The sequence below is a fragment of the Euprymna scolopes genome, chromosome 17, assembly GCF_053919585.1.
Source record: "Euprymna scolopes isolate OS-2025 chromosome 17, ASM5391958v1, whole genome shotgun sequence".
Lineage (NCBI taxonomy): Eukaryota > Metazoa > Mollusca > Cephalopoda > Sepiida > Sepiolidae > Euprymna > Euprymna scolopes.
This window is the reverse complement of record NC_136498.1, coordinates 126,540,958-126,554,523: the sequence shown is the minus strand read 5'-3', so window position 1 is coordinate 126,554,523 and position 13,566 is coordinate 126,540,958. Positions and strand designations below refer to the sequence as shown.

The 13,566-nt window shown below is 34.6% G+C and overlaps 1 protein-coding gene across 1 annotated transcript in view; it reads right to left on the bottom strand.

Moving 5' to 3' along the window:
* LOC145296961 (protein SLC31A2-like) overlaps nucleotides 1–13,566 on the bottom strand; it is a 60,433-nt gene that overhangs the window by 4,097 nt on the left and 42,770 nt on the right. The window contains exon 3 of the mRNA XM_080143184.1: nucleotides 8,202–8,268. Within this exon, the coding sequence (XP_079999310.1) occupies nucleotides 8,202–8,268 (67 nt within the window). The remainder of the gene's footprint in view (nucleotides 1–8,201; nucleotides 8,269–13,566) is intronic.

Below are 13,566 nucleotides of genomic sequence, written 5' to 3'. Positions count from 1 at the left end.
ATGCTAGGAATACAATTACGCATTACTTAAAACATGGATCCACTCATACCAATTTGAAGATTAAGAGTCAGTTTCAGTCAATTTCAGAATATCCTACATTTATTCCGACTTACCTGACTCTCGTAAAACAGTCATACTTAGAGGAAGTCGAAGTAATTTTTACTCATTAAAAACAATTCCGCTAAATACATACCAGAGACCAGTCTTTCATTGTTTTATTTTCTTATTCCTTTCACCTTATAAAACTATCCTTAGTAAATACAGATTGCTCTCTCTCCAGATTAGTAAATATTTTCTTTTATATCGTTTTTTATATCGCTTTTTTATATCGTTTTTTATATCGTTTTTATATCGTTTTTTTATATCGTTTTTTTTATATCGTTTTTTTATATCGTTTTTTATATCGTTTTTTTATATCGTTTTTTATATCGTTTTTTATATCGTTTTTATATCGTTTTTTATATCGTTTTTTATATCGTTTTTTATATCGTTTTTTATATCGTTTTTATATCTCGTTTTTTATATCGTTTTTTTATATCGTGTTTTATATCGTTTTTATATCGTTTTTTATATCGTTTTTTTATATCGTTTTTTATATCGTTTTTTATATCGTTTTTTATATCGTTTTTTATATCGTTTTTATATCGTTTTTTATATCGTTTTTATATCGTTTTTATATCGTTTTTTTATATCGTTTTATATCGTTTTATATCGTTTTTATATCGTTTTTATATCATTTTTTATATCGTTTTTTTATATCGTTTTTTTATATCGTTTTTTTATATCGTTTTTTATATCGTTTTTTATATCGTGTTTTATATCGTTTTTATATCGTTTTTTATATCGTTTTTATATCGTTTTTTATATCATTTTTTATATCGTTTTTTATATCGTTTTTTATATCGTTTTTTTTATATCGTTTTTTATATCGTTTTTTATATCGTTTTTTTTATATCGTTTTTTTATATCGTTTTTATATCGTTTTTATATCGTTTTTATATCGTTTTTATATCGTTTTTTTATATCGTTTTTATATCGTTTTTATATCGTTTTTTTATATCGTTTTTTATATCATTTTTTTATATCGTTTTTTTATATCGTTTTTTATATCGTTTTTTATATCGTGTTTTATATCGTTTTTTTATATCGTTTTTTTATATCATTTTTTTATATCGTTTTTTATATCGTTTTTTATATCGTTTTTTATATCGTTTTTTTATATCGTTTTTTTATATCGTTTTTTATATCGTTTTTTATATCGTTTTTATATCGTTTTTATATCGTTTTTTTATCGTTTTTTTATATCGTTTTTATATCGTTTTTATATCGTTTTTTATATCGTTTTTTATATCGTTTTTATATCGTTTTTTTAAACCTTTTTTATATCGTTTTTATATCTATTTTTATATCATTTTTTTATATCGTTTTTTTATATCGTTTTTTTATATCGTTTTTATATCGTTTTTTTATATCGTGTTTTATATCGTTTTTTATATCGTTTTTATATCGTTTTTTGTATCGTTTTTATATCGTTTTTTTTATATCGTTTTTATATCGTTTTTATATCGTTTTCATTGGTTGACAACAATTCTATTCAATGAATATCAGAATATTATTGTCGAACACTAAACAAATAGAATCCAGCAAAACGCCTTCCATTACAAAAAATAAACATTCTTGAATTCTTCAGATAAACAATACACATCATATTTGATGAATAAAACAAAAAAATTCTTTACCTTCGTAATCGTTCGTTATCATTTCTAGAATAAAGGAACATCATTGATAATACATCAAACGTTTTCGCGAGAAGCTAACTTGAACCCGTCTGAGCTTCAATCTATGGTCAACCCTTGCCTGACTTTTACGAAAAACACTCGTTTGGTTGAAACCACTATCAATAATTCCCCCCTCTTTATCTGTGCCTAAACCTAACAATATAAGTTGATGGAATTTTCAAGGATTGTATGAGTCACTTCTGTTGCAATATCTTCGATATTCCTATGAGGATATCATTAAAGAAAATTCTATTGATAAACACCACGAGTGACAGAACAGACCAATCAAATGGAACCACGCTCTGTTACTAACCAATCACAAACCGGACTTCGGGACAAGATCAAAGTGTAGTATCTGTTTTTTAGATGTTACATTTCGATTTCTTGTTCTCTGTCAGTGTGAAAGAAATTCTCCGCGACTGAGACAATTTTATTTTGTTTTTTTTTCTCCATGTTAAAAAACAACCCTGGTGTCTAACTCTGTCCCGTGTGTGTGTGTGTGTGTGTGTGTGTGTGAGCACTAACCCTATTCGGGTTTAACCGGCTTCCCCCGAAGGAGGAAGTTCCACAGGAGTATAAAATTCACAAGCGGTCCCCAGTCGCATGTATATTCCTGTCAGGGGAGATAACGATGTTAGGCTTTTGCAACTCTCCCGTTTTTCCTGCTTTCCAGCTGACTACAGTATGGTTGTCTTCAAGTCTAACGTAAACAAGTTTTTGATGAGCCGTTCCAGTTCCAGTTAACAAATTCACCGAATTTCCATTACTAACGATTTCTATATTGTCCAATTTCTACTGTACACTCTTTAACCCTTATCCTCGAGTGGCCTCTTGGCCTTGATAAGTGGTGATGCCTATGTAATATATATATATATATATATATATATATATATATATATATATATATAAGGTGTAGATGTCCTCCTACATACAGCGCCTGGAATTCCTAAATTGGTCACCCATTTTAGTAATGACAGGTGATCTGACAGGAACCGGTGTGTCAACGTGATTATGCCGCTGTCCCATGGGGAGGCAGAGTAAATAGTGATTGCATAAAATAGATTCAATTTTAGAATTCCTGCACTCATTTTCTACAAGTTTTTACAATTCAAGACTTTTTCGAATTCGAAACTTTTTGTCTTCGTCTGCCAACTTTTACAGTTCAAAGTTTCTCTCGCTTGTAACTGCTATTTTCTTTATAACAAAATGTGTCTTCTAATAAAACTACCAAAACTAAAATGGCTTAGAACATGGCGGCCGATGTTTACATCTCGGCGCCCAAAATCAAAATGCGTAAACCTGTTTGTACGCACATCCTCTGCGCATACACTATCTTGAATAAACACAAATAATTTTGTCAAGAATGAGAGTTCAATAGAAGCGTTGTTTTAATTTGAATAAAATAAAATACGCATCAAGTGTGCTTGAAAGCCAAATACAACGTTATATTAGGAAAATAAAACTCTGTTCCGTCTGCCTGCTTCCCTCCGGACTACAACTTGGATGTCTTCAAGTCCAATGTTAACAAATTCCTAATGAACCGCCCCCTTAATTAAACACTTCATCAAATCTCCACACTAACGTAATGTACTTGCAATAACCCTTATCCCTGAGTTGCTTCCGGGCCTTGATAAGTGGTGATCACTGTGTAAAAAAAAAAAATTTTTACTTGTTTGAAATTTATCATAAATATATTTCAGAGGTATACTCCATCTTCAATGTGTTGTTTTGTTTCTTTTTTTCCTTTTCTTCTTCCTTGCCATGTTGTAAATTTAGAGAAAAAAAGTCTGTTTGTATAGAGCCGCGCGTTGTATCTGGCAGTTGTATTTTGAAATGTTTGAACTGTGCGTAGGTAACGCGAGAATAACGTCAAGAATGAGAGTTCATATAGAAACGTTGTTTTAATTTGAATAAAATAAAATACGCATCAAGTGCGCTTGAAAGCCAAATCACAACGTAATATTAGGAAAATAAACAAATAATTATATTTTTAACCAATCAGAAAACTTTATGCATTTATTTGACATAAAATTTCTAGGGTCACTTAAATCTTTTAAAAACCAGATTTTCTTTTAATAAACCAGTGAAGCCCAGTTGACCCAAGACCACAGTTCAGTGTCGCTAGGCACCCCTCTGTTAGGTGTCCGTCTCTACAACATCGTTCTCCACTCATACACACACAACCATTAGCAAACACACACAACCCATTGACTAATTATCGTCTGCCAATTTGTATAAAATTTAGTCATTGAAATATTTTCAGTCTTTCTCGCTGAACTTACTTTCTAATACGAAATCCAATGAACATTGATTCTTATAAATAACTTTCAATGTATTATAATTTATAGAAACGAGAAGAGAAGTTTTGATTACGATTTTCTTGACCTATGTGACGTAATCTATTCATACTTGTTAATATCTCAGGTAATGTTTTAGCAGGAACTCTTAAATATTCACGAACATTCAATGTTTTTCCTATTTCTGTACATGAAATCTTTTATAAAGTCTATTTTTCCTGAACGGTGACGTCATTTCGAATTCATTTGCAGATAGCCGTTCGCGCTACGTTACAAAACGAAAATGCCATTTTAAACTTAAACGGTTGTATTTTGAAATGTTTGAACTGTGCGTATACGGAAACCACGATAAATGAACTGGACAGCATGAATGATTGATAGGTTTTGAATTTTCAACAGTTTATCTTATCTCGGAAAACTTTTTCATAGAGAAACATAAAAAGAAAGAATATTCGTGAAGAACCGTTTTCTCAAGACAATACAGCAGAATACATAATCATACTTCAATTAATTATTTTTTTTTCCACAACGTTTCGGCTGATGTAACCTCCGGTCATCTTCAGGTGCATTCACACTGGATGTTATTGGTGAATAGTGAAAATTGTTTGGTCTATTTGTTATCCCAACGAAAACAGCAGTTAGAAATTTAAAACGCAAATAACGCTAAGTCATTTTTTTTTTTTAATTTTGTTATTAACTTCGGTTCCATTCCGGTTTTTATATGATGAATGTATATTTTTGAGATTAGGATTTATAGTTATTTTTTTGTATTATTTGGACTATAATTCTCATCTTTGTTATTTTTTTTTCAACGTTAAAAAAAAAAATAAAACAACAAACAAACAAAACAAAGCAACCAAGATGAGAATAATAGTTCTAATAATAATAATAATAATAATAATAATAATAATAATAATAAATAAATATATATATATATATATATATATATATATATATATATATATATATATATATAAAAGAAAAATTACAATTAAATTTACCAAAATGATCCAAGATGGTAAAATTAAAGTATATTATAAATATTAAAGAATTAATATTTATAAAGTTATCTCAGCCAGATGTAAAAAAGCTCGATAAAATCAAATAGGAGATAGAGCTTATAATACGAGCAAACAGTTGATAAAACATGTTAAAAACACTTTGAAATGAGTTAAAAACATATTTAATCTGAAAAGGTAACACTAGATAAGTGGATATTTAATGTTTCCTTTTCAGATTAAATATGTTTTTAACTCATTTCAAAGTGTTTTTTTAACATGTTTTATTAACTGTTTGCTCGTGTGTGTGTGTGTGTGTGTGTGTGTGCGTATATATATATATATATATATATATATATATATATATATAGTCATCCACATATATATATATATATATATATATATATATATATATATATATATATATATATATATATATATACGCATCTCCAAAAGATACATTCATCATACTTTAATTAGTTTCAAGGTTTTCGTTTCTATTCATATAGACACGATGGAATTTCATTCATAAAATTCTGATTCAATGTAGGATACAACAATTGCAAGATGTGTAAGCAATGTAATATTTGCACGTAAGTCATAACTAGGCCTAGGACAACAGCATATTCTTTTCATTGTTTTGACTCTCGAGTGTGTATCCGTTGATATCTTATATGCTTTTATATAGAGTGATGTGGTTTTCAGTTGATTAACTGTGTTGGATATATACTCGAGAGTGAAAACAATGAAAAGAATATGCTGTTGTCATGACCCTAATAATTACACTGGTTAATTTTATCATTTGTTTGTTTCTTTTTTTTTTACAAGGAAGTCACCACTTATCAAGGCCTGGAGGCCACTCGGGGATAAGGATTATTGCGTGTACAGTAATGAATAGTTTCTTATAAAACTTATCATTTCTTAGAAAGTATTTGCCATCTGGACTTAGGGTGCGGTTTGAAGTTTTTAAGTTAATCACTAATCTGTTATCATAATTCGATTGTCTAATGTCTCATCGAAACTGAGTATTTATTGGTTATTGATTTCCTTCATTCTTGCGTCAATTGTTTGGTGGACCGGAAGTAAAGGCTTAGCAAATGGAGTCAAAGATGGTTTCATCGTTGGATTTGAATCTCCTGATTGGTAGGAATTGCCATTTCCTACACTGATGATTGTGTAAGCATGAAACACTAGTGTCTGAAAGCATAAAAATATAATTACTATTTAATTATTAGAGCTAGGACAACAGCATATTCTTTTCATTGTTTTTACTCTCGAGTGTGTATCTGTTGATATCTTATATGTTTTTTTATATAGACTGATGAGGTTCTCGGTTGATTAATTGTGTCTGTGTCGGATATATACTCGAGAGTCAAAACAATGAAAAAAATATGCTGTTGTCATAGACCTAGTCATAACTATCGAAGCCACTGAAACGTATGTAGTATCCGAAAACGATCCCGTATTTCGTCTGTTTTTTTTTTTTTTTTTTTACATGGAGTTCACCACTTATCAAGGCCCAATGGCCACTCAGGGATAAGGGTTATTGTGTGTACAGTAATCAAAGGGATAGTGTAGCAATCGTATTGGAGAATTGGTAAGGTGTCATTATTTAGGGGGCGGTTCATCAGGAATTTGTTTGTGTTGGACTTGAAGACATCCAGGTTGAAGTCGGGGGGGGGGACAGGCAAACGGAACAGAGTTCCACAGGCGTGCAGTTCTAAGAAAGAAGCTTTGTTCATGGATACTACGTTTTGATTTAGGCACAGATAGGGAGTGGGGAAAATTATTGACGGTGGTTTCAGCTAGTCAGGTGTTTTTTGAAAAAAGATTTTAATGGCCGAATAGAAACTAATATAGAATGTGTGTTGATTATGCTTTCTTTGTGTTGTTTTTTTTTTTAAATCCCATTTTCACCCCAAACAAGGCACAATACCACTTTGATGTAGGGGGCAACTATCGAGGACATGAGTTGCAGAGATACTATGTAGGGAGTTGAGCAGCGAGATATTTGTTCATATTACACTTGAACTTCTGCATGTCAGTACAGTTGGGAAAGCAGTAACCCGGAATGGAGTTCTAAAGTCTAGAAGTTCTGGGGAAGAAACTATTAGAGTCGAAGGTTTTCTTACACCTAGGGATCTCTACGGTGTAGGGGTGGGATTTAGCTGCTTGTCGGGTTTGTCGGGGGTATTTATGTCGAGGGGGTACAAGTGCTTGTAGTTCGTCGGAGCATTCACCACTAAAATATTTGTAGAACAGGCAGAGGGTTGCAACATTTCGTCGATGGGACAGAGGCTGAAGTTTTCATGACAGTTCAGGACTTATCACGTTGGCGACTCTCTTTTGAATCCTGTCCAGGAGCGAGAGACTTTTTTTTTTTTTTACACAGTGATCACCACTTATCAAGGCCCGGAAGCCACTCAGGGATAAGGGTTATTGCAAGTACATTACGTTAGTGTGGAGATTTGATGGAGTGTTTACTTAAGGGGGCGGTTCATTAGGAATTTGTTAACATTAGACTTGAAGACATCCAAGTTGTAGTCCAGAGGGAAGCAGGCAGACGGAACAGAGTTCCACAGGCGTGCAGTTCTAAGAAAGAAGCTTTGTTCATGGAATCCGCGTTTTGATTTAGGCACAGATAAAGAGTGGGGGAAATTTTTCACAGTGGATTCAGCTAGACGGGTGTTTTTCGTGAAAGATTGGTGAGATGGGGACCAGGGATTGGAATTCAGACGAGCACCTGCCATGAAAATAACGATAAAACAAGGATAGGCTCGCAACGTCTCTTCTGTGGGAGAGACGTTGCAGGGTAGAGAAAAGGGCATCCCCCACTAAGCCATGAAGTCTATTTTGTACTCTGTCAAGGCAGGATAGGCTGTTTGGTGCAGCTCCTGCCCAGATATGGCAACAGTATTCCATCCTTGAACGTACTTGGCTTTTATATAGATAGAGAATTGCATCAGTAGTGAGACTAGTTAGCAGATGCACCAGCCCAAATGTAACAACAGTTCTCCATACATGGGCGAATGGTGGCCTTGTAGAGATATAGGGTACTTTCAGGCATAAGCAGCTTTATAGCACAGTAGAGACGAAAATGGCAGTTTTGTGATGATGTAATATCTTACCGATATAGGTGTCGATTCGCCATCCGCGGATAAAGAAGTTGGCTGTTGTGTGGAGCGAAAACACCAACTGTAAAAAAAAAAAAAAAAATAAATAAAAAATAAATAAATAAAAAAAAATGAAAGAAAGAATAAAAACCGGTTGAAAATATTTAAGTTTGTATTTGAGAGTTAAACCAAAATACCTCCAACAAAAAAAGTTGTGTGTGATGAAATAATCGCGCAGCATCGTAATTCGACCACACGATTGTCAGCAATGTAAAACCATGAGGAAAACATTAAGCTGATTTAAGTCCAAGTCAGAAAGACACCAAGCCTCTTGCACAACACATAAGACATGAGAAACAAAAGCCCTATAACAAGATTTTAGGGCGTTCCGAAAATTCGTCTTTAGGTAACAATAAATAAAAAAAAGGAAACAACAAAGAAGCAATAAAAAGAAGCAGCAGCAGCGACTCTCTATGGGTTTAGATTTTGAATCGCTTTGCTTTGTAAACTCGTTGCTGATTGGTGCTAGCAGTCACCTTCTCTTCTGACTTGTCCAATCAGACGCCAGATCTTTGGTAAGGTTAAATGACGGCAACTCTCTCTTCATCTTTCCGGCTCTCGATGCTGCTGACATGACACCCATCACTTGGGCTGCAACAGGATCCGTCCGGGCCTTTGATCCTGAGTTGATAAGAAGACAAAGAATCCACCACGGCTACCGCAGGAAGCTAACTTGAACACATTTGAGCTCCAATGTATGGTCAACTCTTGCCTGACTTTCACGAAAAACACTCATCTAGCTGAAAACACTATCAATAATCTCCCCCACTCTTCATCTGTGCCTAAACCTAAACGTAGATTCCATGAACAAAGCTTCTTTCTTAGAACTGCACGCCTGTTGAACTCTGTTCCGTTTTCCTGCTTTCCAGCTGACTACAATATGGTCGTCTTCAAGTCTAATGTGAACAAGTTCTTGATGAGCTGTTTCCTTAAGTACTCCAATTTACAAAATTCCCACTACTAACGATTACTACGATATTTTCCCATTGTCTACCGTAGACTCATTAACCGTTATCCCCGAGTGGCCTCCTGGCCTAGATAAGTGGTGATGCTTTTGTAAAAAAATTTTTTAAAAAGCGCATACATGAACTCTTTTCTCTTCCAATAGGTCTGCCTACTGTTTGGTCTACGTTTTGGATTCAGTACATTAACTTACGGGGTGGAATGATAAAAATATCGTCATAGAAAAGACGACATGATTCCATTTCCGTTTGATGAAAACCGTTTTCCTTTTTTTTGTTGCAGACCATCTACAAGTTGGCCAGTTGTGTATAAATCCCAACAGCGATAGGAACCTTCTATCATGTCTGAAAGTGACACAATGTTCAACGATAAAGGTCGGAGATGTGCCGCTGTACAACACATGCTCTCTACCGATCCAAGTTATGACAACAAGACCATTGCCAGCATCCTCAAAATGCAAATCCGAACGGTTCAACGCTTGAGGACACAGTCAACGAAGTTTCCGGCCACGGTTATGGTATATGGTGTGGTTTTAAGTAACGGTCACATCATACCATCTGACATCTTTAAAGTCCGCTTGAAAGTCAACCTCAAAGTGTACCTGGATGTGTTGAAGGGTGTGGTGATCCCCTGGCAGACCCTAGGTGTGGCTTCAGAAGGAGTGCTACAACTTTGTACCCTTCTCTTACTGCCCCCCCCTCCTTTCTGACTTGAACCCGCTGGACTACTTCGTTTAGTAATACGTCAAGAACATCACCAACATGACTTCTCACACCACCAAAGGCAGCTTGATCGCCGCCACCCGCAGTGTATTCGCCGAGCTCCTGCCGACACTTAGGGAAAAGGCATGCTCCCAGTTCCGGACTTGTATCGAAGTGGTGATTGAGGCTGAAGTTCTTTGTCTACTGTGTGACTGAGGTTACAGCGTGCATAAAACTTTACAACGTTACAGTTTATCTGTCAAGCTTAAGTAATAAATAGCATTTACATTGGTCTGTCACGTTTGATTTATGAATACAATTTAATATAAATATATAAATATAAATATCACTAAAACATCCGCTGGGTCATAAGCTTCATTTCGAACCGCCTGCTTGCCTGCCTGTGTGTGTGTGTGTGTGTGTGTGTGTGTGTGTGTGCGTGTGTGTGTGTGTGTGTCTCTCTCTCTCTCACTCACTCACACAGTAAATCGAACTTACTAAGGGAGATAATAACTTCCGGTGAATACCGGAAAAGTATCCAGTAAATAAAATTTTGTTTAGTAAATCGTTATTTTTTTTGTGCATTTCCATACATCAAACGTGGATATAAATATCACTAAAACATTCGCTGGGTCATAAGCTTCATTTCGGTACCTAACTTGCCTGAGTGGATTGCCTTTATGCTGAAACAAACCACGTCACGCACGCACACACACAGAGTACGAAAAATTATAATAGGATTACTTAATTTCTAATTATAATCACACTCACCAAAGTTATTGTATTTACATTAAAAAAAAAAAATTCATGATATGAACTCGGATGATTTTAGACTGCTTAGCAAACAAGTAAAATCAAATCAAGATGAGAACAATAATCCGATGTATAATTATACAAATAACCAATCCTCATCTCAAAAATTTAGAAACGTCATATAATCCTTTATAAAGTTTATTTTTCTCTAGCGGTGACGACATTTCTCATGCATTTGCATATAGCGGTCCGTGCTATGTTACAAAAACGAAAATACTGTTTTAAACTTAAGCCTGACAATCTAACGAAAATGGCACTTTAAACTTAAATGAGACAGATCAAAGAATAGGAAAACCACGATAAGTGAACGTCTGTTATGAATGTTGGATGTATTTATTTGCTTCCCCATCAAAGCAAATTAGGCACAAGGCCGTTTTTAATGTGGGGTAAAAACCAGCTCCCCTAAAAGTAGGCAAAAAGGGGGCACTCTGGTTACCAAAAATAATAATTGTCCCAGTATAGAGGGTTTCCCCTCCATTGACTGGTACAAATTATCTTAAGTGCAGCATCTGCAGAACAGATACTACGCTTTGATCCCGGCTCGAAGGGCACTGTTTAATAGCTTTTGAATTACAGTTTATCTTCAGCTCGGAAATCTCTTTGATAGACAAACACGAAAAGAAAGAATATTCACGAAGAAACATGGATAATTATACTGCAATTAGTTTCAAGGTTTTCGTTTCTATTTATATGGACACAATGCAAGTTAATTCAGGAAATACTGATTCTATGTAGGATACCAAGATTGCTAGATAGATAAGCAATGCAATATGTACGTACGTTATTACTATCGAAGCCACTGAAATGTATGTAGCTGTAGTGACATCGCACCTACGCAAATGACCAAGCCATGGTGCGAGGTGATGCCACAGGGAAGGAAGAGAAGATAAAAAAAGCGGAGAGAGATTTTGTACCATGTGGTGATATGACAGGACTTTTGAGCATGTGTGAGTGCGACAGGTACTTTTAAACAAAAAAAAATGTGGGATTCGTTTGTAATCCGAACATTTAACAACATTGTCGGATGATCATGTGCCGTGGGGCTAGCTACAGACATAGTAGCTGGTTATTGATGCGGACTTAGAAAGTGAATTGACTCAGAGAGAAAAAGCAAGAATGCTACCATTTTGTCGCCGGCTTAGAAAATTACGAGTCAGTGGTTTGGCGATGAAACGCCCGTTAATAAATGTATTTTCTTTCCACGAAAAACAAACTCGTTTTGGATTTCTTTTCTTTTTTTTTTTTTTTTTTCGAGACTTTCGTCCGAGCTGAAATATCACGGACACGTTACATATTATTTGGAATCTTTAGAAACGTTGTACAACATTACATTGGGATCCTTCTATCGCTCCAGGAGATATCTCACCCCTGATGCAATTCTCTATCTATATAAAAGCCAAGTACGTCCAAGGATGGAATACTGTTGCCATATCTGGGTAGGAGCTGCTAAAAACAGCCTATCCTGCCTTGACAGAGTACAAAATAGACTTCGTGGCTTAGTGGGGGATGCCCTTTTCTCTACCTTGCAACCTCTCTCCCACAGAAGAGACGTTGTGAGCCTGTCCTTGCTTTATCTTTATTTCCATGGCAGATGCTCGTCTGAACTCCAATCTCTGGTCCCCCCTCGCCAATCTTTCATGAAAAACACCCGTCTAGCTGAATCCACTGTGAAAAATATCCCCCACTCTTTATCTGTATCAAAACGTAGATTCCATGAACAAAGCTTCTTTCTTAGAAAGAACTCTGTTCCGTCTGTCTGCTTCCCACCTGACTACAACTTGGATGTCTTCAAGTCCAACGTTAACAAATTCCTAATGAACCGCCCCCTTAAGTAAACACTTCATCAAATCTCCACACTAACGTACTGTACTTGCAATAACCCTTATCCCTGAGTGGCTTCCGGGCCTTGATAAGTGGTGACCACCGTGTAAAAAAAAAAAGTGTTGGAAAAAATCCCATTCCCAGATACCAAATCAATGCCTAACCCTTCCTTTTCTACTTTGGTCGACTGCTTCATTGCCTAACCACGATTCCAAATAGGCAGGCAAGAAGGATGGTGATAATGACTCATAAAGGGATGGAGAACCAACCCCACATCGATGAAGGAAGATTGACCCCCCCATCCCAACACTTGTCACAAATCACCATTGTATTTCAAAATCAAAAAAGGTCATTTTTTATAGCACCTCATTCAAGAGGAATAACTTGAATATTGTTCAAGGGAAATAACTCTGAATATACTTTGTGAACATAGAATTTAGGTCAATAAATTGTTCTACAAAGGTATTAGATTTCGGCAGAAAATTGCTCTCAAAAGTATTGCTATGACGCAAAAGACAAAAAGAAAAACAAAAGAAAAACAAAACAAAAAACAAAAAACAAAAGCAGACTGAACGATTTATTCCATAATTTACAATAGGTAATATATTTTGACAGTAAATATCACCAAAAGAATTAATACGCCATAAAACAAACACACCAAACTTATCAATGAATGATAAATGTATAAGGTAAATTCTATCGTGAAACATGCAAGTCAGGACAAAGGCATCAAAAGACAGCACGGTTAGGGGTGTCAGAAATTTCGTGAAAACTATTGAATAATTCCACCCCGTCTTTCTAAGCTTATAACTCCTCGAAAAATGTAATTCAAGCCCTAATTTTTTTTTCAATTAAAGGAGCAAGGACCAAGGTTTCATAAAAAAAAAAAAAACAAAAAAAACAAAAAACAAACAACGTGGTTTAAAAAAAAAAAAGGTTTTAAACTTCGGACTTTACAGGTAAATTTCTAAAAAACACTACTTTTTTTGTTTTAAATTTGAATATATCATTTATTGACCTTT